At 37.5% G+C, this 23,499-nt stretch overlaps 6 protein-coding genes across 8 annotated transcripts; 4 read left to right on the top strand and 2 right to left on the bottom strand.

The window, feature by feature from the left end:
* The first annotated feature begins 4,449 nt into the window (after positions 1-4,449).
* Positions 4,450-7,636, top strand: LOC18027081 (protein phosphatase 2C 29). Its single transcript, XM_006410630.2, has 4 exons — positions 4,450-6,486; positions 6,680-6,793; positions 6,876-7,131; positions 7,218-7,636. Exons 1-4 carry the CDS (start codon positions 4,540-4,542, stop codon positions 7,343-7,345), a joined length of 2,445 nt encoding a protein of 814 aa, XP_006410693.1. The 5' UTR covers positions 4,450-4,539; the 3' UTR covers positions 7,346-7,636.
* Positions 7,637-7,728: 92 nt separating this feature from the next.
* LOC18027080 (probable pre-mRNA-splicing factor ATP-dependent RNA helicase DEAH6) lies at positions 7,729-15,337 on the bottom strand. Its single transcript, XM_006410629.2, has 28 exons — positions 15,222-15,337; positions 14,811-14,917; positions 14,582-14,712; positions 14,242-14,433; positions 14,057-14,128; positions 13,812-13,898; positions 13,449-13,482; positions 13,281-13,335; positions 12,849-12,908; positions 12,663-12,734; positions 12,413-12,479; positions 12,199-12,278; positions 12,028-12,095; positions 11,866-11,920; positions 11,696-11,753; positions 11,543-11,611; positions 11,290-11,358; positions 10,905-10,994; positions 10,524-10,610; positions 10,324-10,439; positions 10,176-10,242; positions 9,049-10,089; positions 8,882-8,944; positions 8,653-8,776; positions 8,473-8,573; positions 8,300-8,362; positions 8,013-8,085; positions 7,729-7,904 (listed from the first exon to the last, which is right to left on the bottom strand). Exons 2-28 carry the CDS (start codon positions 14,905-14,907, stop codon positions 7,858-7,860), a joined length of 3,138 nt encoding a protein of 1,045 aa, XP_006410692.1. The 5' UTR covers positions 14,908-14,917; positions 15,222-15,337; the 3' UTR covers positions 7,729-7,857.
* A 1,141-nt stretch (positions 15,338-16,478) lies between these two features.
* Positions 16,479-19,160, bottom strand: LOC18027079 (MND1-interacting protein 1). 2 transcript variants are annotated; one of them, XM_006410628.2, is made up of 3 exons: positions 19,122-19,160; positions 17,431-19,026; positions 16,479-17,197 (listed from the first exon to the last, which is right to left on the bottom strand). In XM_006410628.2, exons 2-3 carry the CDS (start codon positions 19,003-19,005, stop codon positions 16,691-16,693), a joined length of 2,082 nt encoding a protein of 693 aa, XP_006410691.1. In that variant the 5' UTR covers positions 19,006-19,026; positions 19,122-19,160; the 3' UTR covers positions 16,479-16,690. The 2 variants fall into 2 exon arrangements, with proteins under 2 accessions (XP_006410691.1, XP_024016784.1); XM_024161016.1 differs by having other exon boundaries at positions 16,691-17,197; positions 19,117-19,137.
* A 137-nt stretch (positions 19,161-19,297) lies between these two features.
* Positions 19,298-21,136, top strand: LOC18027078 (eyes absent homolog 4). Of its 2 annotated transcripts, none has more exons than XM_006410627.2 (6): positions 19,298-19,361; positions 19,693-19,950; positions 20,031-20,198; positions 20,277-20,370; positions 20,457-20,630; positions 20,755-21,136. In XM_006410627.2, the coding sequence occupies exons 2-6, from the start codon at positions 19,720-19,722 to the stop codon at positions 21,012-21,014; spliced, it is 927 nt and encodes a 308-aa protein (XP_006410690.1). In that variant the 5' UTR covers positions 19,298-19,361; positions 19,693-19,719; the 3' UTR covers positions 21,015-21,136. The 2 variants fall into 2 exon arrangements, with proteins under 2 accessions (XP_006410690.1, XP_024016785.1); XM_024161017.1 differs by lacking the exon at positions 19,298-19,361 and adding an exon at positions 19,371-19,605.
* Positions 21,137-21,646: 510 nt separating this feature from the next.
* Positions 21,647-22,026, top strand: LOC18027077 (late embryogenesis abundant protein 18). Its single transcript, XM_006410626.2, has one exon. The coding sequence runs from the start codon at positions 21,713-21,715 to the stop codon at positions 21,974-21,976; it is 264 nt and encodes an 87-aa protein (XP_006410689.1). The 5' UTR covers positions 21,647-21,712; the 3' UTR covers positions 21,977-22,026.
* An 876-nt stretch (positions 22,027-22,902) lies between these two features.
* On the top strand, positions 22,903-23,495 carry LOC18027076. The gene has a single exon (XM_006410625.2). It carries the CDS (start codon positions 22,975-22,977, stop codon positions 23,338-23,340), a length of 366 nt encoding a protein of 121 aa, XP_006410688.1. The 5' UTR covers positions 22,903-22,974; the 3' UTR covers positions 23,341-23,495.
* Positions 23,496-23,499: the final 4 nt, after the last annotated feature.

The following is a 23,499-nucleotide window of genomic DNA, read 5'->3' as shown; positions in this document are numbered from 1 at the left end:
AGATGTGTGAGTAGTAGTTGGAGTGACTTTGCCAATTCTTGACGGCACGTAACGTTTTAAGGGAAAGTCAAACTTCTCGGTTATCTACAAGATATACATATAATATAATTAAATTATTATTTTGAGGTTTTTCAGTGTGAATGTATGAGTAAGCAGGTAAGTATGATTTTATATAATGTTTTTTTTTAGCATTCCTGTTACATACTGACATATGATAAACAATAATTTCAGTAACTATCCGTAAAATAGGTAGATGTCTAAAGAGTGTAGGACAACACATTAGCAAAACTCTAATCAATTACTTGAAGTATTTTTTAGATTTTATATTCTGAATCTTGGATAAGTTTGAATATCTGTAACCTAAATTGAAACAAAAGTCTGAAAATCTTGATGAACAAAAAAAAGTATTAAAGTAATAAACAAAAATAATAATTTTAAAGGAAAGGGGACAAGACAAGAAGTCTTAGCGGGAAAGGGAATCCGACAAGTATGACGTCGTTTCAGCGAAGGAGTCTACGAGGTGGGTTCCACTTGTCAACACCTCGTTGACTATTGTTCTTTGATCTTCCCTTCCGTGGACCCTAGATTGCCTAATCGTAATTAAGTCCCCCATCCATTATTACGACTAGTTTTCATGTAATTAAGTAGCAGAAATTTCATTAAGAAAAACCATAGACTGACCATAATCATAAGCTGACATGAATACACGGAGGAGTATCTTTATTTTTCCCGTAAGAAAACATGCACTTTGTCGTGCACTGTGATATGAATCCGTCATAATTATTGAAAAGAGTACATATATAATCACCATATCTATCAATAGGAATGAAAAGTTTTTAATTTACTTTAATTTTGATTAATACATACAGTGCATGATTATTCACTTTGTTATGAGTGCAATTTGTCGTCTGTACGTTATTTATAGTTCTATATGCATAACTGTTAATTACTTATTTACACAATTTTTTATTAATATTGCAAGACTAATTAAACGCATTTTTTGGCATTAGTCGCTGATTTATTACCAAAAAATAACTTTCTATCGCCAGAAAAGCTTTATAAGCACTTGTTATAAATCTGTTGAGAGACTTGAGAATAATCAACTAAATATTCAAAATATGTATTACCTTTGATAGATAGTTTTTAAAATGTGTGTGTTACAATTAACAAACTTCAACAATAAGAAAACAGAAGAAAACAAAAGTAATTTTGTGTACCACTTAAACATAACTAGCTGGCTTAACATCTGTAATTATTGGAGCGTTGACATTGTTTTTATCAAAAGTTATCGCCAAGCCGAATATTGCATTGACTGTTACCCGAAATTATAGGTACCAATCGTACATTTTGGACTATGAACCTTCTTTGCTTAGAAGTTTTATCCTCTCTGAAACAGCCACTGTCCTTTGTCATCTGACCCTATTTTTTTAAAGATCTTCTCTTTTTTCTCATTTGATACCTATTGGAATCCCTCTCTGTATTAGTCATCTTATGATGTTCGTATTATCAGTCAAGTGTTAAGAAAAAAAACCATAAATTAAATGTAGCGTGTTAATTATGCATAATCACAGGTGATCCATCCCTGCACACACCATCTTTAAATGTATTGATCGCAAGATTCATAACACCATCACTACGAGAAGACACATGTGCTATTTTGGCAACTTAATGTCCCTTTGGATCCGTTAAAGTTTATGTAAATTCTAATTTGTGTAATGTTCTCCTTGTTTTTTATTTCTTTATTTTGTCTAGGAAGCATAGTAGTAGGGTACCATCTCTGTAATTCTTTCAACTTTCATTTTCAGTCATATTAACATTGTTAGGAACAACAACAACAAATATCGTCTTGAGATTAAAGAAAAAGTCAAATGAATATAGGGATATTGAATTTCGTTGCGATATTTTGCGTATTATTATATTAATGATAAAGCTTAGGATTCTATGTCCGTCCACATACCAAGATAAAACGTTATCATCGATATTAAAAACTAGATTAGTTTAACCTCTCTGAATGCCATTTTATATATATTATTATTTGTAAATGTATTTGGACTGTCACTGAGATATGGATTGGTCTTACTATATGGGATAAACTGTTAATATACAACATAATTTTTTTTGGAGGGTAACGAGTACAACATATGTTATTATTATTTGTAGACGTAGTTATATTATTAGCAGCATGACATGACTAGAAAATAATAATGAGATGCGAATAACATCTATTTTTTTTGTCGTCAATGCGTATAAACTTAACGACGTGAAACCATATTTTATAGGTAAAACAACAATAGTTAGCAAAACAATTTCCTACAAATTTAATTATCATTATAAAAAGGGAGAAGAAAAAACTATTTATTGCATGGGAAAATCAGGCATAAAAACATAACCAGAAGGATTTTTTTTTTAAATAATTACAGGTTGATTAAAATAAAACCTTTGATCGGTTTTTCAATCAACTAAAAAGTATAAATAAACAAAATATCATAAATCTAAGATGAGCTGAGAAAACTAAACAGTCTAAGGTTTTCAAAACAACTAAACAGTCTGTTTTTACTTCTCAAAAAATATTTACTAATTATAACTTTGCATTTCTAATGGTTGAATTTAATTTCATTAAAAAAAATTAAAAAAAAAAATTATCTCGTTTATTTTTTATTCTAACGGCAACATCAACACATCTCTAACGCATTGTAAGTTTGTAACCGGCGCAAAAATGAACTGCGTCTGACAATTAACACAAAGTAACTAGATTTAATATATAACGGTCGTGGTTTTTTTTGTTTGTTCCATCATCATTTTTTGGTGAAATTTTGGTGAAATCACTAAAAATCTCAAAAAAAAATTTAAATTACAAATTTGTGTGTGAAATATATACTTATTTGAATTGGTGAATTTTTTGCGGTTTTTTTATCAAAGGGTTTGCTTGCATTAATTTAAAATTTCTTACATGGAAATAAGATGAAATCACTTCTTTAACATTAAAAAAGATGAAAATCACTCACCAATATAAGAGAAGAGGGAGAAGTAAAAACCCAAAACACCAGCTGTAAAGAGAAAGAGATGAGTAATTTCTTACATATGAATATGATGAAAATCATTCATCAACTATATAAATTCCAATGGAATTAGCTGAATTTTCATAGAATATACCATTTCAAACTATAGAAATCGGTTGAAAATAAGGAACGAACAAGGTCGATTTTTAAAAAAAAAACATATATATGGAGTCTACTATATGGAAAAAAGTGAATGGAATATATTGTTGTAATGTGACTGAAGAGTAATGAACAGGTAAATCTATGGTGGAAACAAGTTGGAAAAAAATTCATAAACTAATATGCATTGAAGAATATTGTAGTTTAAAATTGTACATTTCTTACGTTGTTAATACTAATATTCTTTTCCATGTTATTTATATGATAATTACGCTGAGAATTTAGTCTTAATTTTTAGTCATATAAGGTAACGTTCACTCTTTTAGATATTATGCCAAATTATTATCAGTTTTTCTACTAGAAATCTTTGGAGTTTTTTTTTTGATCGTCGAAGTCTATATTTATCGACTTGTGTAGAGTACTTAGAAAAACACCACACCAGTGTAATATTTTTGGCGATTTATGTTGTTTTATTTATCTTATACTAATTTTTGGGTGGTGAAGGGCATAAATGCGAATTCCTCATTGTCCCAGAGACCGATGAGCGCGAACAAAGCAAATGAGAAAAAGCTTTCTTAATACAAGAATCCTTTAAACCCGAGCCTCGATTTCTCCATTTTGACCCTTCCCCTTTTTCCTTTTCTTTTTTCTTCTCTATGACCCAAAAAAAAAGGCAATGAATAGTTTTTCCAAAGGAGATTCTTTTCTTCAGATTAATTTTTAGTTCTATGATAAAGAAAACATAAAAGAACTGTATTCTATAGCTACAAGTAACTATTAGTTCAGAACTTTATTAACGCGGAACTGTCTTGTGAAGTAAAAAAGTTAATAACGTCAGCACATCGAGTAATTCTAATTATGGCAAGTTTTTTTTGGTAAAATAATTATAGCAAGTTACAAAGTCAAAATTCATTTATAATCTGTAACTACATGATTTATATATAAAAAAAGTGTAGAAGTTCAACTGTGACTTTTTTTTTCAGGAAGTAGTATTTCAGAAGTGATTTGTTACTAATTTATTCTGGCAAAAATTTATATACTCTTGGTGGTATTTAGAATATTATAAGGGTGATTTAGTAATTAAGAGATAATGCTGGTGGTATTTACGTAATCGAGCCAATAAAAAGCGAAAAACAAAGTTAAAAAAGAGTCAATGTTTCGGCTAATTCAAAATCCACTAAAGTCGTCTCAGCTTAAAAAAGAAAACATATTTAAATCCGAAAGAAGACGACAAAAGTCTCTCTCTCTAATGTTACTATTTTTTTTTTTCTTTTCAGCTCGCAAATTCAAAATCGCCGAGAAAACTTCTGTTGTTTTTTTTCTTTCTCTCGGAAGATTTTCTCGGCAATTTGAAAAAAAAAGAGTGTTGGAATCAAATGTGATGGGAAGTGGATTCTCCTCCGTCTTACCTTGCTTCAATCAAGGTCACCGTAGCCGTCGCCATCACTCATCGAAGCGTCAGCCGTCGTCGGCGGCGCATCATCCGACTCATTCCGATCGGATCGACTCTCTCTGTGAGCCGTTGGATGAGACTCTAGGCCATTCTTACTGCTACGTTCCGTCTTCTAATCGCTTCATCTCTCCGTTTCCTTCCGATCGATTCGTCTCTCCTTCTGGTTCCTTCCGGTTATCTCTCTCTCATGAACCGGGTCGGATCCGAGCTTCCGGATCATCTGAGCAGCTCCACACCGGGTTTAGAGCGATTTCCGGCGCCTCAGTCAGCGCCAACACCTCGAATTCCAAAACTGTCCTTCAGCTCGAAGATATTTACGACGATGCCACTGAGAGCACTTTCGGCGGCGGCGTGAGGAGCAGTGTCGTCAATGCCAATGGCTTCGAAGGAACGTCGTCGTTTAGCGCTCTTCCGCTTCAGCCCGTGCCTCTAGGTCCGGATCGGTCGGGTCCTGTGGAACGTAGCGGCCTCTTCATGTCGGGTCCGATCGAGAGAGGCGCGACTTCAGGCCCGTTGGACCCTGCCGGAGAAATTTCGAGATCTAACTCCGCCGGCGTGCATTTCTCGGCGCCGCTCGGTGGCGTGTACTCGAAGAAGAGACGGAAAAGGAAGAAGAGCCTTTCCTGGCACCCGATTTTCGGGGAGAGGAAGCAACGGCCCTGGGTTCTTCCGGTGTCGAATTTCGTCGTCGGTTCTAAGAGGGAAAACACTGTAAGACCCGACGGCGGCGGCGTTCTCGTCGAAGCTGCGGCACCGGCTGCCGGAGAAAAGGCAAGTGGCGGAAGCGAGAACGATTTACAGTGGGCATTGGGGAAAGCAGGAGAGGATAGAGTGCAATTAGCTGTTTTCGAGAAGCAAGGATGGCTTTTCGCTGGGATCTACGACGGTTTCAATGGACCCGACGCTCCGGAATTCCTGATGGCTAATCTTTATCGAGCTGTTCATAGTGAGTTACAGGGTTTGTTCTGGGAATTGGAGGAAGAAGAAGATGACAATCCAACAGTAACAAATTCGAAGGATGAGAGTGGGTTAGATAGTAGTACTCTAGAGTTAGAGCAACGAGGGAAAGTTGAGGCTGAAGCCGATGAATTGGCGAGTTCGAGCTGCCCAGCAACAGAGAAGGAAGAACACGAGAGAGGAAAGAGATTGGCGTCTCCGTTAGAGGTGGTAGAAGTCAAGGAGAGGAAACGGCTATGGGAGCTTCTTGCAGAGGCTCAAGCAGAAGAAGCGTTGGATCTTTCAGGTTCTGACAGATTTGCATTCTCAGTGGACGATGCTATCAGTGCAGGCAATGCCGTGTCTGTGGGAAGTAAGAGGTGGCTGCTTTTGTCGAAATTGAAGCAGGGTTTATCGAAACAGGGAATTTCAGGGAGGAAGTTGTTCCCATGGAAATTTGGTGTGGAGGAAAATGAAACGGAGGAGATAGATAACATTAGAGTAGAAGAACCGGTTGAGAAGAGGAGGAAGAGACGAAAGACGGGTGCGGTTGATCACGAGTTGGTTCTGAAGGCAATGTCAAATGGTCTCGAAGCCACGGAGCAAGCATTCCTAGAAATGACTGATAAGGTTCTCGACACAAATCCTGAGCTTGCACTGATGGGTTCGTGCTTACTGGTTGCGCTGATGAGAGATGATGATGTGTATATAATGAACATAGGGGATAGTAGGGCTCTTGTCGCACAATATCAGGTAGAAGAAGCGGGTGCGAGTGTGGAGACAGGAAGAGTAGAACAAAAAAGCAGTGATTTAGACAACAGAGAGGAGGCTTCAGTTGTGGATAATAAGGATACTACAGTGGACAATGAAACAAGTGTGCAGCAAACGAAACTGGTTGCCCTGCAGCTAACAACAGATCACAGCACGAGCATCGAAGATGTAAGCCTCACCTCTTGAAATCTTCTTAAACTTTTGGTTGCAGTTGCAAGGTCTCGTATTATCTTGGAAGAGTATACAGTCTTACTTGCTAAGTAGCGACTTGATCTTCATTTTGTTTATGGACTAGCCTTGTATGATCATATCTGGTTCTTGCAATATTCTTATCACATGATAATTTTATTGTTGAACTCAGGAAGTAACAAGAATAAAAAACGAGCACCCCGATGACAGCCATTGCATAGTGAATGATAGAGTAAAAGGACGGCTTAAGGTGACGAGAGCGTTTGGAGCAGGGTTCTTGAAGCAGGTTAGGCAAAGTAATTCACTGTTGAATCACGAAAACTAATATCATTTTCCGCAGTGATCTGACAAAGAAAGTTTATTTGCAGCCTAAATTGAACGATGCTTTACTGGAGATGTTTCGAAATGAATACATTGGTACGGATCCATACATATCATGCACACCTTCCCTTCGTCACTACCGGCTAACAGAGAATGATCAGTTCATGGTTCTATCATCTGATGGATTGTACCAATACCTAAGCAATGAGGAAGTTGTTTCTCTTGCCATGGAGAAGTTCCCAGACGGAGATCCTGCTCAACATGTTATACAGGAACTTCTAGTCCGTGCAGCCAAGAAAGCTGGTAAAAAGACACTTCCATAATAAATTTCGTGTAGTTTGTTAGTTTAGTGATTGATGGTTTTTTTTTGGGGATTGTTTAAAAAACAGGAATGGGTTTTCACGAGCTCCTGGATATCCCGCAAGGAGATCGAAGAAAGTATCACGACGATTGTACTGTATTAGTAATAGCACTTGGAGGAAGTCGGATCTGGAAGTCATCAGGAAAGTACCTTTGAGACCACAATTTGAGCCAACATGAAAACTCGCCTTATAGAGATGATAAGCCTCTTTTGATTCAATGCATCAAAAGATCAAATGGGTGGCATAAAACGTTACCAAGTTTTCTTGCTTTTTTTTGTTTCCTCTCATGTTTCACTGTAGGAATTTTTGGTCAGATTAGGAGGGGGGGGGGGTTCTGTTTTTGTTTCTTTGTTGAATAGGGTAGAGATTGGAATAGAGGTGGAACCAAAAAAAAAAGAATATGTAATTTGGGTGAAGAGAAGTAGGGTGGGGACAAAAAGGGTAATACATAGAACATTTTCCTCCTGGGAAAAACAAAATGAAGAAAAAATATCTTATAAATATTCTTTTTTTTTTTGTGGCTTTCTTTTTCACTAGAAATCTTATAATTACTTAAAAACATCTATCTAATACATAGAACATTTTCTCCTGGCCCAAATATGTTTATGTGCGCTTCTAAAGATCTAAGTTAATTCTCACATTTTTTACCCTGGATGGATCAAAGTTGCTACATCGCAGCTCGGCCACTGGTTTTGGGCATATTCTTGGATTTAGCTGCAAAAGGAAACAATCAATGAGAGATTTTTGGTTTTAGAGATCGATTAGTAGAAATTGAGAAAATTATTAGACGAAAGAGAAAGTATAGTAGTTGTAGTAATATACCATCTTCAACGTCCTTGAGCTGATAATAGTGTGGAGCTATCTCAATCAACCACTCTGGTTTTAACTCTGTTACCTGCATTTTCCAAGGTCAAAGAATATACCCGATATCAAAACAGAAGAAAAATCAGCCCAGAAAGATTCAAAAAAAAAAAAAACCTGCATTTTCCAAGGTCAAAGAATATACCCGATATCAAAACAGAAGAAAAATCAGCCCAGAAAGATTCAAAAAAAAAAAAAAAAAAATCATAACGTGGTTTAGAAAGATTAAAAAAAAACAGATTTTTTACCTGTCGCATGTATTCCTTAGAGGTGAGGACTAGTTCATGATATACAACCCACCTCGGCAATACCTAACAATATTCTCACCAAAGGATTCATTTCATCAGTATTCAACATTTCAAGATTATAAATTTCTCGATTTTTAGTTAATATGTTTCTATTAGTGAGAATTGAACTAAACCTGAGATAAGCCAGAGGCTGGATGTATGTGCACAGTTTGGGGATGCTTCACTGTTCTATATGATCCATTCTTCTGTAGCTTTGCGGTGTGTGGAAAGAAACCTGAGAAAAGTATAGAGAACTTCTTTAGCAACAACAATTATGTTGTTTTTTTTAATCAATTGGATATTGAGAAATTTACCAGCTACGATGCACTTTCTTATTGAATCCAAATCATTGGAGTTTGAGCTGATTTCGATTTCAACTCTTTCGAGAAGACCCTCCAACTGATCACGAATGTCTCTGGCTCTTTTCATGCTCCGAACCTATACACACAGGATTTCAAACCAATGTTACAAATATATTCACAAAATCTGATACAACTTAATCATAAGAACACAGGATGATGATATAACGACATATATATATACCTGAATATAGTTCTCGCAGCACCATTGGGTTGAGTAGTTCGTTTCTTTCCACGAAGTGTAAATCTTTCAAAAAAACAAAGACGACAGATGAACAAAAAAAGTGAGATTGCAAAGAAAAAGGAAAAACAGTAAGCAAGGGAAATTGGGAAACACAGAAATTTACATACCTTGAGCAAAGCAATGTGATCACCGACATTTCCGACATGAAAGTTCATCATTGCATTGTCAGCATGAACCTTCTTGTCCTTGGGACGGTAAAAGATAGAAGGACCGATGGACAACATAGCAGCAATTGAGATGATCTCATCAGAGCATTTGTACTTGTCAGAAACAACTATCATCTTCGACAACATCGGATCAAGTGGAAACTCTGCCATTCTTCTACCAACTTTAGTCAATTCGCCAAGCTGATTCAGTGCACCTAGAGCAAATAGCAGCTCTAAGGCCTTTATAAGAGCTTCCGAAGGTGGAGGGTCCATGAAGTCAAAGTTCAACAGATTATTAATACCAAGGCTCTTCAAAGCCAGCACCACACTAGCAAGATTCGTCCTCTGTATTTCAGGCATCGTATTTTCCTCTAAGTCATTGTGGTAATTGTATGCCGTGTACAAACGGAAACACTTCCCTGGACTTGTTCTTCCAGCTCGACCAGTTCGTTGAGTCGCTGAAGCCTTAGAGATAGGCGTTACAAGCAAAGATTCCATCCCCGTTCTAGGGTTATACGACTTTAGCTTGCTGAAACCTGGATCAACAACATACTTTATACCGTCGATGGTCAATGATGTTTCAGCAATATTTGTTGCTAGGACCACTTTCCGTGCGCCTTCAGGAGTTGGTTCAAATATCTTTGCCTGGAGTTCGCTTGGAAGGTTACCGTAAATCGGACAGATAATGAGTTCGCTGATCTTTGTACCGAAACCTCTAATCCTCTGCTTCAAGTTTTCTTCCATGGTCTCAATTTCCTCTTGACCTGGGAGGAAGACCAAAACATCCCCAAGTGGCTCTCCCACATGTATCTGAAGCACAGCAGTAATTGCTGCGTCCATGTAATCCGCTTCAGGAGCAGTAGTATAGCAAATGTCAACTGGATACCTTCTTCCTGGGAACATGAATATCGGGGCTTGGTCAAAAAACTCAGAAAACTTCTGAGCATCCATGGTTGCACTGGATATCAATAACTTCAGATCAGGTCGAGCCCGTGCTATATCCTGCCATATCATAAGAAGAGAGGATCAAAACATATCCAAAGATCCAGCTCTAATTAGATAAGTAAAGAAAACACGTATCCACTTGCCTTAACTAATCCAAATAGTATGTCGGTGTGCAGAGTTCTTTCATGCGCCTCATCAACGATAATAACACTGAAAAGGTTCAGATATTATTAAGCAAAGAAGTTTTACTATGCCCCATGTTAAAACGAATTGGGTAGGAGTGTTCATTACCTGTAACTGCTTAGATCTGGCTCACCAAGCAGCTCACGCAATAGCATTCCATCAGTCATATACTTAAGAATTGTCTTCTCAGAAGTACAATCCTCAAATCGAATGGAATAGCCAACCTGTGACAAGCACCATCAAAGTTTCAAATCCTTGAAGTGACAACTCGGCACAACTGTTACAAGAAAAAAAGATTGAGAACATACCTCGTGCCCAAGTTTGACACCCATCTCTTGAGCAACACGAGCAGACACACTCATAGCCGCAACTCGTCGAGGCTGCGTGCAACCGACCTGTAGTATGACAGAATAATTATTATGCTTAAAATTAATTGTTTAACTGAAAGCTGCCATTTGGCCACAAAGATCATGCACAAAATCAGTCCTTGTGAACCTCAAACTAAGATAGCTTCAACCAATTTCAATGATTGGGCTAGGCATGCTCGTGACAGATTGACGTGCTAAAGCCCTCGACTAAAGATCAGGTATCATAAAGTTTATTGAATAACACTATAATTACTCTTTTATGCTTTCAAGGAGATAATTCATTTTTATGTGCTTCAATGCAGGTCAAGTAGTAGGGTGTACCTTTCCATGCTTGGTGTAACCAGCTTCGTGAAGATATTGGGGTATCTGTGTAGTCTTCCCTGAACCCGTTTCCCCAACAATGATAAGAACCTGCTCAATTTAAAATGAGAGGAAAGGGTTTGAATCATACATGTATAGAAGAAACTATTATCCAACAAAAAAATATTATATGTGCATTTTCATCAACAAAAACTTTAATCCAGTACTTCAGTAAGATTCTATAATAGGCTTTTCTGATGCATGGTCACTTTTCCAATTATTTTATTCTTTGTTAATTATGTATCATACACTTAAATGCTACTAAACTTTAATACTTTCCTTCGAAATCTGAGAGCTGTTATTAGTAACTTAAACACAGAGCAAGTGACATAAACGATAAAACTACCTGATGATCTTTCACAGCTTTAAGAAGTTCGTCACGATATGAATAAATGGGCAGAGATTTTCTCTCCTCCTGATTCATTAACAAGTAACATCAAAATATGTCAGAAAATATTTCAACTTCGGCAAGGGAAACTTTCAAACATGGAAGCACAATAATTCAGATGGGTTTTTTGGCTGATAAAATATCTAAAAGGAGCTCCGGTCGTTAAATTTGACCAAACAGAGTAGGTGGAGAAAAGAGGAAATGCTTGCACCTGAAGCATATCGAGAGCCGATTTGCCGGTAGAATCTTGATATGGTTTAGCATGCATCTCGTCTTCATACTGTAATGACAACAACGAGTAGTCAGCTAAAACTCAGCATATAAAAAGACATACCCTAGACCTAATTGGTATCATAGTTAATACATTATCACCAGCCAAGACGGATGCTTTTATGAATTCTATTTGGTCCTCGAATAGAAACCTGCAGATATAGTCGTAGATTCAAGGTCAAAATATAGCTAGGATAATCGGTCAAAAGTAATATTGGAAAGTGATAGAATAAAAGTAGGAGGAAAAAATGTAACAAAACTTACCCATAATTGTCTGAGGCTTGCTTATTCTTTGCACCAAATTTTAATGTTGCCTTTCCTGCATGAAAATGTCATTTATGAAGCGTCAAAAACAATGTCAGTTACGCATAGCTTGCATTTAAAACAAGACTAGTAGATGACAGAAGCGTTAAAACAGAATACTACCAATCTGATGGTCCTCCCAAGCTTCTTGCTCTGCAAAGGGGTTCATTTTCTCCGCCGAATCCATGTCCCTAGTAAAATAAGATAATATAGAACATCCATAAGAGTGATCCTTCAAGAGTAAGCAAAGTACAATGTGATGGATAACAAGTCATGCACTCTTCATCAACTCACCTGTAACGTTGTAAAGAAACAGCAAATCTTTTCTCTTGATCAACGCCACCTTCTTGATCATATGCATCTGGCATCCTATACTAGACTCCACAGAGATTGAAAACAAAGAGATAAGTACAAATAACTCAAAGGAAGAAGAACTAATTATCAAAAACACTCGAAGCCTATCTTTTGATAGTCAAAGCCTCAGAAAGGTCCAGTAAGATGCAATTACCTCTCCTATATTGTCTGCTTCTTGTGTACTTTTATTCACGAGGAGCTCATATATTTCTTTCTTGTATCTGTTAAGGTGTCAGATTAACCCGTGCTTAGTTAGCCAATAACAAATCCGCATGAATGTGAATAATACCATATAGCTTTCAGATGGTAACTAAAAATGACCAAAGTAAGCCACTATTGTGAATTTTTTATAAATTTCAAAGCAACAAAGCTGCATCTTGGTGCGAGAAAGATGTATTGATTACCTAAATTCATTAAGTTCTGTTTCGGTGAGCTTTTCATCTCCGAAAAGATATTCTTCATCTTCTAATTCATCCCTAGAGAAAAAATAGGAGAAAGGAGAAGTCAGAGGATGAACAGTAAAACAGATACAGAAACCATATCTGAAGTAGAAATTTCCTAGGTGAAAGGGAGCTCGTATGGTCAAGTACTTTAGCTCTTCCAATTTCTTCTGTTCCCTTTTCTTCAAATATTCTTGCCGCGAGAATTTCCTGAAAGACACCCAGCAAAACAAAATCAATAATGATGGATGACTAAACAGCCGTTAAGAGATATTTTCAAACAATAGGAACGCCGTCAAGAATTGTTAATGCAACGACACTTGTCGATGTCAAGAGACACTTAATTGAAATCAAATTTCACACTTTGCATGGTACTTCAGCTACATAAATTCCATTTGATACACAAGTACTTTACTGATGACTAATTATTTGTACTTTACAAATACACAAGTATTTTGTCAATCATGCCCTGTTACTGTATTTCTATATGTATGCATTTGTTTTCATCTCTCTCAAAAGAAATCACATCACAGATCATAAATACAGGGAAGAAAAGGGTAGCAAGAGAAAAATCATCAGTACCTTAGGGACTCCATATCACCCTTCTCTACAGCACTGTCTCTTCGAACACCCTCTTCTGTTTTGCAATTCAAGAAATTCTAAATGAGACCAGCAGAAGATTTTTTTTTTTTGTATCTCATTATTTACCACAAAGATGCATGTTCATGCATGAGCTATAATAGGCCGTACCTCGCTCTTTCTTTGACATTTTTGGTTCTGTTAGCTGCTCGAAAAAGAAAAGAAAGGGTCATGTCACTAACAAAAAGATCAGACAGCAAATATTACATGGCTCAATGAATCCTTCCATACTTTTCTTTGCTTTATTTGACTAGAGAAAAAAGAGAAGCATACAGCGTCTTATGGAAAAATAAGTGAATAGATATGGCAGTTCCATTCTCTAACTAAATGTTAGATGAGAAAAACAAGGTCATTTTGTATACTGTAATCAGCTATTTGGCTAAAGCAAAGATGTCAAGCTGAGATATGAAAAGAAAAAATAGAGAATGTACAAAACCTAGGATCATCTCAATGCACAAAACAGAGAAGACGTACCTTTCTTGTCTGTGCAGTATCACGTTCTCTTAGGTGCTGCTCTAGTTCTTCTCTCTCCCTTTGGTCACGTAATCTCTCCTCTTCAGACTGTGCCAAATATACATGATTGAACCAGATTGTCAGCAAATCAATTATAAAGCAGGTATTAACCACAACTACACACCAAGAAATAAGAGTAATTATCCTAAGGATGCAAAATATAGCTGAATGCTAACACCCTAAGGGTAGCCACTAGCTAGATATACCTCAATGCCATCATCCTCGCCATCGGAAACCCTTCTCCTAACATTCCTTTCGGCCTCTCTTACAATCACCACCTGCATTGTTGTTTAGTCAGAAAGAGTATCGAATCATTAGAAGAGGTATGAAGCTATATCTTACCAAAAAGAAAAAAAAATGGAAGTCTGTCATTGAATAGAAAGCAATTTGCCTCATTATCGTCGTCTTCCTGTTGAACAATCTTCTTCCTAAACCTTTTTTTTCTTCTATCAGACGGTCTGGACTCCAGAGAAGATTGCTTCTCCACATTTCCTTCATCTTCATCATGATCAGCCTCTAAAAGGGATAGAGCTTCTTGCTTCCTCAACAGCATCGCTGCCTCTGCTTCTTGTTGCTGGTAGAGCTGAAAGAAACCAAGAAAGTCAACCAAATTGTAACTGTGTTTATGTTATACATTCTTCTCCCATTGCAATAATCTAAAATAGTTGCACTCAGCAAAAGCAGTAAGAGAAATAAATAAATAAAAACACGAGAGTCATTGAGGAACACACATTCACACCAGCGGTTTTCCGGGGAGCTCTAGCATAGATTTCTTCTGCAAAAGCACGAGTATCACCCGACGAAGGAAACCCGTAATCTACCAACTCACGCACGAGATCATCTGGTGATTTTGATTTTTTGGCTGCACGAAATGAAAATTCACACTTTTTCAGAGACAATGACAGCCAAAATTCGCTTCACATTGCTTTTCATGATCCAAAACAAAACACCAAAGCTTACCCAATGCAATTAGATACTTCACGACAGCAGTTTGTGAATAGCCAAGCAGAACCATCAACTTGTCCGAAACCCAGGTGTTCAAATCATTGCTCGTCATTCTCACTTCTCTACAATGAAAAACAAACACAGAGTTTGATAACATTCTAAGCAGAAAAGCCATAAAATTCCAAAAATAAGTCACTTGTTTCAAAGATCCAGAAGTAGAGCTAGTGATTGTACATATATTTCTGACTAAAAAGGGGAAAACCCAAGGAATTGAGAGCCGAGAGAAGGCGGTAGTCAGGTGATACTAGTAATTTCTCAATTGATCGAACGAGGCACATAAACCCTAAGACTATGGTAATTCAGATCCAGGTTTTGTGAAACTCGCAGAAATTGAGAAGTACGACGATAGTGGGTTATGAGGCTTACCGCAAGACGCCAAGTAAAAGGAATCGGACGGCGGGAGAGGATTCACCGGCGGTGACTCAAGTCTCCGAAAAACTCAACGTCGGATGTTTTTTTCCCCGTTATAAACCAAAGTCTATTTATACGTAAACTCTAAAGCGTTATTAAAAAGACCAAAAGATTTGAATTTCCTTATTTGACGCCAATCGGTCTGATGTTTGACAAAAAAAAAAGCGGCAACTGGTCTCCACCGGTCTAGTCCGGTCTGATACTAGGCTATCAAAAATGACAAGAGATTGAGAGATTCTTCCAGAACCTCTAAATAAAAATCCAATAGAGTTTTTTTGTTAGTCCTTTCCTTCTTTTTTGTTAAATTTATCTGTGAACTTGTTTTGCAACAGTGATTGAAAATGGAAAATTTCAAAAAAAATGAGACTTGATATCTGTTAATGGAAAACCATGGAAGGAAAACATATGAAATGAATACGTGTATCAATTAAGAAATTGATAAGCTAAACATTTTTTGCCACAAAAAAGTTTGTTTTCTTATTGATAATACGAAATAATTTTTAGTTTAATGCAAAAATGACAAATGTTTTGATCAATTAAAAAAAAAGCTTTGGGTGTAGAGAAACTAAAATTTTATTTAGGTACATTGAATCTGGGGAGATCATAAACCAGGCTACATCTTCTTTCAACAACTATTTATGTAAAAAAGTAAATGCATAGAACCAAAACTCTTAGACTCACAGTTTTAATATAAAGTGGCAAAAAGAAAGAAAAAGTCTCATGCGTTAAGTTAAAACGAAATAAATATTATACTTAATAAATAAAACCATGTCTAAACTAATAAGATTTTAAATTGAAATTGTCGTAAGTTTTAAAAGACTAGAAATAAAATAAAATAATCGTACAAAAATTGATCATGAGATTTTAATCATTTGTCCAATTTCATTAAACCAGCCAAATTTACTTTAGTTAAATATACTTTTTACTAGACCAAAACTAGCATAACTTTAAAATTTGAATAAATTTGATAGTAGATTTAGACGATGTAGTTTTTGTTTCGTTGTTTTTTTTGGCATATTAGTTTTTAAAAAACTAATTTTATAATTTAATGTCTGATTAAACATAAAAGATGAAAAATATGGTTATAATCAATAACAAAAAAATAACATACAAAAATTTTTATAAATACTTTATACAATTAGTCTTAATACAAAATAACCATTAAATCAGAAATATCTCTTGCCATAATCAATTTCAGTTTGTTGAAAGAAAATTTGTATAACAAAATATAAATTTACAAGCAATATTAATTAGTTCTTTTATGTTTTTATATGAATGAAAAAAAAATTAACCGCAAACTTCAAATTATAGTATAATATATTTTGTAAAAGAAAATAAGCTTTTATAAGTATTTTATTAAATTAGGCTTAGGCCAATGTTTCCCTGCTGACAAAAGAACTGTGCTGTGACAAAAGTATTTTTGACTACGAACTTGCTCCAAAGACGCGGATCCTCTGCTGAACCGGAGCTCTGCAACAAGGACAGGTCGCTTTGCCACCCCCCATGAAGCTATCGCTGCAGCTCGCACAGACAACTTGGTGCGCACAAGGGAGAAACACAACCGAAACTTCGTCTTTCATACAGATCAAACATTCCCGGTCATTGTTTGCTTCCTTCTCATATGACCCATCAAGCCTATCCAGCTCTTCAAGCAGCTTTGACATTGCAGACTTGTCTGATTTCCCCTTTGTGTGGGAGGTGTTATCGGATTGGAGGCTTGAGTCAGTCGAAGAGGCTTTGTTGAGCCGAGAAAGCTCTTGTTCCAGTCTTTGGAGATCGTCTTTGTGTCTCTGGAAGTCTATTTCTATCTTTAACCGGAAGCTTTCCACCTTTCTCTTGTTGCTAGCCTCCGTTGCTTCTTTGGACCGCTGTTCTTCTGCCACTTGTGCCAAAGCTTGCTCCTTTGCTTTCTGCTCCTGCCTCCATTTCGCCTGCAAATACATATTACCAAGATGAAAAGAATATGAAAAATAAGCTAACCGATGAAAATATGATCCATCTAGCAGCATAGAGAGAAAGACCTGGCCCATGAAAAAGTATCAAGAAGTGTAATAATTCCTCGGAACAGATTCTAAAACTCAACACTGATTCTTTCAAGTGTAACAATTGTAAAGATCCAGAGGATTTCTCGATGTGTAAACGAAGATAATGCATTTATAGGTACCTCGTATTCTTTTTCTTCCTGGGTGATCTGAGCTAAATCCCTATTGAGTGCCTTAATCTTTTCTTTCTCAGCTGTAATCTCGTCTTGCAACTTCATTTTCTGCTTCTCCCACACCACAAGTTTCTTCAAGCATTTTTTCTCCTTCTTCGATGCCTCCATGCACGCTGTGAGCGATTCTGATGCACTTAACTTGGAAGCTTCTATTTCTGCCCGGATTTCTTCATTTTCCTCCTTAAGTGTCTTTGCTATCGCATCTGCCCTTTTAAATTGACACTGAGCTTTCTTAAGATCATTATCCATGTCTGATAATCTTTTCGCAGTAGAGTCCTCGCGAGCTTGGTTCCCCTTTTTCAACCGTAGGGTTTCTTCTCTCTCACTCCTCAATGATTTAAGCTCGGCCAGTTCATCGCTGACCTTTTGGGCAGCTTGCATTGCCTTCTTCTGAGCCCAATCTTTCCTGTCCTTCACTTGCTTCTTGAGATCCTGAACCTGACGAAGTAGCCCTATTAAAACATCATCCTTTAGCTCCTCAGGTGCCGAATCAACACTGTCATCAAGGTTCAGATCTCGGAATTTCTCCAACACTGAACTTACACTTTCTTCGCTCCCTGAGCTACGTGGCTGCTCACACGTCTCTGAAAGTGTAGCAGCAGCTGCGCAAGACAAGCTATCAGGCTGCATTTGCATCTGCTTCTTCTGCTTCATACTAGCACGGAACCCAGCAGCAAAAGCTGCAACATTCTCTCTCAACAAAGACTTCATCGACGGTGAGAGATTAAATCTCTTCGGACAATCAATCTCTCTCTGCAATGTCAACTCTTCGCCGCAAGAAGAAAACCCGTTACCAGAAAACTCAGGTCCTCTCCCATTCCCAAAACCCCAACCTCCATGGAATCTACACAATGCAGGCACCATAGCACCAACACCTTCTACATTAGCACTAGCCCCATTTCCAGAACTTGGTATATCCATTGTACTGGCCTTCCCTACATGGAGCTCACTCATTAGCAAACACCACATTGCATCACCTTTACTCAGGTGAGGTTTAACTTGTTGCAGCAAATAAATCATACCCGCAAGAGAATACTCTTCCAACTGTCTCAAATCCGTAAAAACAGCCTCAGACTGATCCTCGTTGTTCCCATTACTTCCTTCACATGAGCTGCTATTAAGACAAGCCAATGAGTTATGCAGAATGTTTGTCAAAACATCCATCCCACCATAACAGTAGCCATTACTAAGAATTGCTCTCAACGCCACATCCTCATCGTAACCCAATCCCACAAGCTTCGAAATCGCTTCGTTGTATATATACTCCAAATGTTTCAGCAATATATCCTCTAATTGCTCCTCCGTACAGTAACCCCAACCATTCTCCTCGGAATTCCCACTATGGTTCGGGTCTGGACCCGAATCTAGAAGACCCGGGTGATAAACAAGATGTTTCAGACTCGATTCAACACTTGATTTCGGTAGAGCCGTCCTGTCGAGCAAACAGCACGGATCGAATTCGGGTTTCACGGATCGGGTCTTCCGGTTCGGCCTAACATGCTTCTCCCTCACAGTACAACCCATCAGAGAATCCCTTTTATCTCTCTATGAATATGAGACAAAAATGTGAATAACGATGGCAAAATGATGAAAAAAAAATACAGCTTTAAAACAAAAGAAAGAAGTAAAGAAGACCTTACTGATCGGAAATGACTGTTTCTCAAATGAGCAGAGCGAGCTTCGGTAGAGACGAGAGAGGAGACGAGCGAAGAGGAAAAGAAGAAAAACAAAAATGGGCCGATATTGTACCTAAATGGGCCTTGAATTAGGCCAGCACTGATTCTTATTAAACGACTTCGTTTGCCATTTACTGCTTCCCTTCGTCTGTAACACATCGTCACTTAGCTCCGTAAGCTCGATCTTGCTCATCCTATCAGCAGGTATAGAAATCTTTGCGGTTTTTTTGGATTCTGAACGTTGTCTTATCTGTCACATGTGAAAGTCAAACTCTTTATTTCAATTATCCTAGAATCGTTAATCCAGAGGTTGTTAGGTTTTGTTAAGTGAAATTTGTCATGGGTTTGTTTGCTCCTTTGGGAATTCTATCGGTTTTGTTATGAAAAGGATATCAATCCGCTAGTTCATGATCAGTGAACTAATGTTGACCCAGAAGCCCTAGCCAATGTAGGTGCCCTGAATTAGTTTCTCATCGATTCTGAAATCTTGTCGCATCTCCTGAATCTTTCTTATGTGATTGAGGAGTGATCTCAGGTTTATAGTGGGGGAAGAGGGCAAACTATGAATGATAATACATCAAAAAAGGTCGAGACTTTGGTTTCTGATGGTGGACCAGTGAATGTATATATATGGGACATGGACGAGACTCTTATCTTACTTAGATCTCTGTTAAATGGGACTTATGCTGAGTCTTTTAATGGCTCTAAAGATGTTCAAAGAGGTGTAGAGATTGGGGAGATGTGGGAGAGACACATACTTAAGATCTGTGACGATTGTTTCTTCTATAAGCAAGTAAGTATTTTTTAACACAATCGATGAGATGCCCTCGTAAATTCTGTCACCTACGAATCATTATTATTGTGTTTATGCAGATTGAGGATTGCAATGAGCCATTTATTGATTCCTTGAGACAGTACGATGACGGGAAGGATCTTTCTCTGTATGACTTCAAACAAGACGACTTTAGTACTCCTACCGATGACTTAAACAAGAGGAAACTTGCGTACAGGCATCGAGCTGTTGCGCTCAAATACGAGAAGGTACTGATACGTTTGATATGTTATTCGTTGATGATTTTATATGACTCAAGTACAAATATCCTCTCCTTATCATTGTAGGGTCTACGTCCTTTTGTTGACAGTGAAACAATGAGTGTATTGGATGAGTTGTATAACATAACAGATGGATACACAGACCGGTGGCTCTCTTCAGGTAAATAAAGAAATGTCTGCTTCTTGTGGTTTTTGTTCTTCCTTCAAGCGCGTCTAGTGCTCAGTATGGTTTTGGCTTAATTGCAGCAAGGGCCTTCTTGGAGCAGTGTTCATGTGTGAAAGAAGCGTCTGGTGATGGAACAAGTGCAATAGATCAAAGCTCTCAGGATATACATATTCTAGTGACTTCTGGTGCACTCATACCAAGCCTCGTGAAGTGCATGCTTTTCCGGCTAGATACATTCATAAGACATGAAAATGGTAAGCTCGGAGATACTTCCTTCAAAGGGAGTAGCTTTAGCTTTAGCTTCAGATTGCTTGCTGCTACTTCAGACATTAACTTGAAAGTAAACTACATCATTAACTCTTTTTGCCTTTTCCTCAGTGTACAGTTCAATAGATGTGGGGAAGCTCCAGTGTTTCAAATGGATCAAGGAGCGTTTCAACCATCCGAATTTCAGGTTCTGTGCGATCGGGGACGGATGGGAAGAGTGTGCAGCCGCGCAGGCAATGCAATGGCCATTCGTGAAGATCGATTTGCAACCGGATAGCTCCCACAGATTCCCTGGCGTAACGCCCAAGACTGTGAGCTACTACTTTGCTGCTGTATACGAGAACTCTGATGCTGAAACCAAGAAAGAGTAAGCAACAATCGACAAGCTTTCCTTTGTAAAATATGCATGTAAAGTTCACATGCAAACAAGCACCTATGTTTATACATGACTAAGCTGATCCAGTTTAAGTCAGCATCTGGTATTTTAAATCAATCAGCTTCTCTTGTAGTTTAAAAAAAAATTCTTTTGCAATAGGTGATTGCTAGTTACTGTATGGTAACCCATCACAAGTAATTGAGAATTGGGAGAGATACAGTATCTCATCAAGTCTGATTTGTATGGCTTGCTACTTCTACTCGTCTCACAGCGCTTGTTCAAGTGCGTAATCACCTCTTTCCTGTAATAATAGGTCTCTGAAAGAGTTTATAAAAATATATATGTAGTAAAGGAAATTTGGACCGACCTAGGCACATGCAAAAGCTACCGACAGTAGATAATCATAAACTAAAAATACAGATAACCGTGACACGTATATGCGTCTACACGAGATAATCATAAACTAAAAATATGCTCAACTGAATGGGTTACGCACGCAACGCAACCCACGTACATATGCTTAACTCGTGACACGTATCTGCGTATTACACGTGGCGATAACCCACAATTGCACTGTGCCTAGTGCCTATATATCAGTAGTCGTTAAATTAGAGTAGTTCTGAAGCGCATAAACCAAAAGCAAAGGAAAAAAAATTAAAAGTTAAGCTTGAGAAGAAGAAGAAGAAGAAGAAGATGCATTCGGCGAAGGAAAAGATCAGCGACATGGCCAGTACGGCCAAGGAGAAGCTCAACATCAGCGAAGCAAAGGCTCAAGGTCATGCGGAGAAGACGATGGCGAGGACTTCAAAAGAGAAGAAGATGGCTCACGAGCGAGAGAAGTCTAAGGAAGCGCAGGCCAAGGCCAACCTCCACCAATCCAAGGCTGACCATGCGGCCGATGCTCAGCTTCACGGCCACCATCTTCCCGGACACTCCACCTACCCTACCCGATATTAAGATTAGCGGTTTAGTTTGCACTGGCTATATATATATATATATATATATATATATATATATATATATATATATGATATGCATGCTTTTGCGTTTTTCTTCTAATAAAAAGAAATTGAATTTTCTTAGTTATTTTCTTTTACCTTTTGGGGGGTTGATTTCTGTTGATATTATATCGTATGCATAAATCATATTGATGTATTCTGTCGAAATAAACTTACTTCAAATAATATCTATTTTGTATTCTACTAGACTTAATCCTTACCTTTGACGAGTGTATCTATGTTCTGTTAGTAATTCATGGACTTTTTGCAGTTGTATTTTAATCGATTGAATCAGGGAATCGATATTCACAAGTCGTAAAACAAAATTTTGACGATATATCAACTTCCTCCTCCTTATGTGTTAAAAGTGTCAAAACCCACCATATATCATTTTTCGTTACTTTTTGGTTGCGATATAAATGCAAAGTTTGCGTAGTCAAAAATGCAGTGTGTTATGTTCAGTGAAATTTTGTGTACATAGATATAAAAATCGAATGTGAATTCAGAAAATCTATATTCGTAAGTCGTGTGACAAAACTGTAAGTATATATAACGATATATCATTATCATTCAACATGAATACTTATTTATTAGGTTTATAAATGCGACGTTTGCGTAGATGTGAAGATTTAGTTAGAAAACAACTTTTTCTTGGTACATAGCTACATAACTATCATATCTACGAGTAAAATCGTTTTCTTCCTAAAAACAAGTGGATGAAAAAGAAGGGTTTAGCCCTGTGGGTGGGCCGTCGAACTCTTGACATATAACATCGCAGCAATACTAACCAACCATAGTTCGCCACGTTTCAAAGCTTGCCGTCTAAATTCTGTCTTTGTAAGGTCTCTTCATAAATTGAACCGCGTTTAATCTAAACTCATTCATTTGCGTTCATATTGTTTTATAAACTCTTTATCTTATCGAATTATCTCTTACCAACTATCATTCTTCTCTCAAATGGGTTGCTTGATTTCTCCTGTAATGAAACTCCGTCGTCTATCCTCGGCTGATTCGCGGCGGTTTGCATACCGGAATCTGACCGATGATATGGAAGATTCGGTCATAAAGGTGGTGGTAGGGAAGGAGAAGAAGGCGTTCATGGTCGAACCGTACGTACTTGAAGAGACACCGTTTAGAGTCTTGATTGGTTCGGTTAAGGATCGTACCAAGAACCGGTTAAATCGGACTGGGAGAGTGGTGTGGCTTGATCATGTCGACTCGATCTTGTTCGAGCACTTGCTGTGGCTTCTTCAAAACGATGCCTCTACATTCTCGGATATGGATGTCGTCGAGATCATTGATTTCTATGCTCAAGATTGCTAGAGAAATAAAATCTTGATCCACATCACATGGAGTTACATGTATTTAGTGAAAATATGAACCCTTTCTCTTTTAACGAAAATATAAAGTTATGAACCATTTACAAAACTTTTAACACGTGTATTTGTGATGCGTAAGATGTCTCTATACTTATATACCAAA

The sequence above is a fragment of the Eutrema salsugineum genome, unplaced genomic scaffold (assembly GCF_000478725.1).
Source record: "Eutrema salsugineum unplaced genomic scaffold, Eutsalg1_0 scaffold_10, whole genome shotgun sequence".
NCBI lineage: Eukaryota > Viridiplantae > Streptophyta > Magnoliopsida > Brassicales > Brassicaceae > Eutrema > Eutrema salsugineum.
This window is presented reverse-complemented; position numbering and strand designations above follow the sequence as displayed.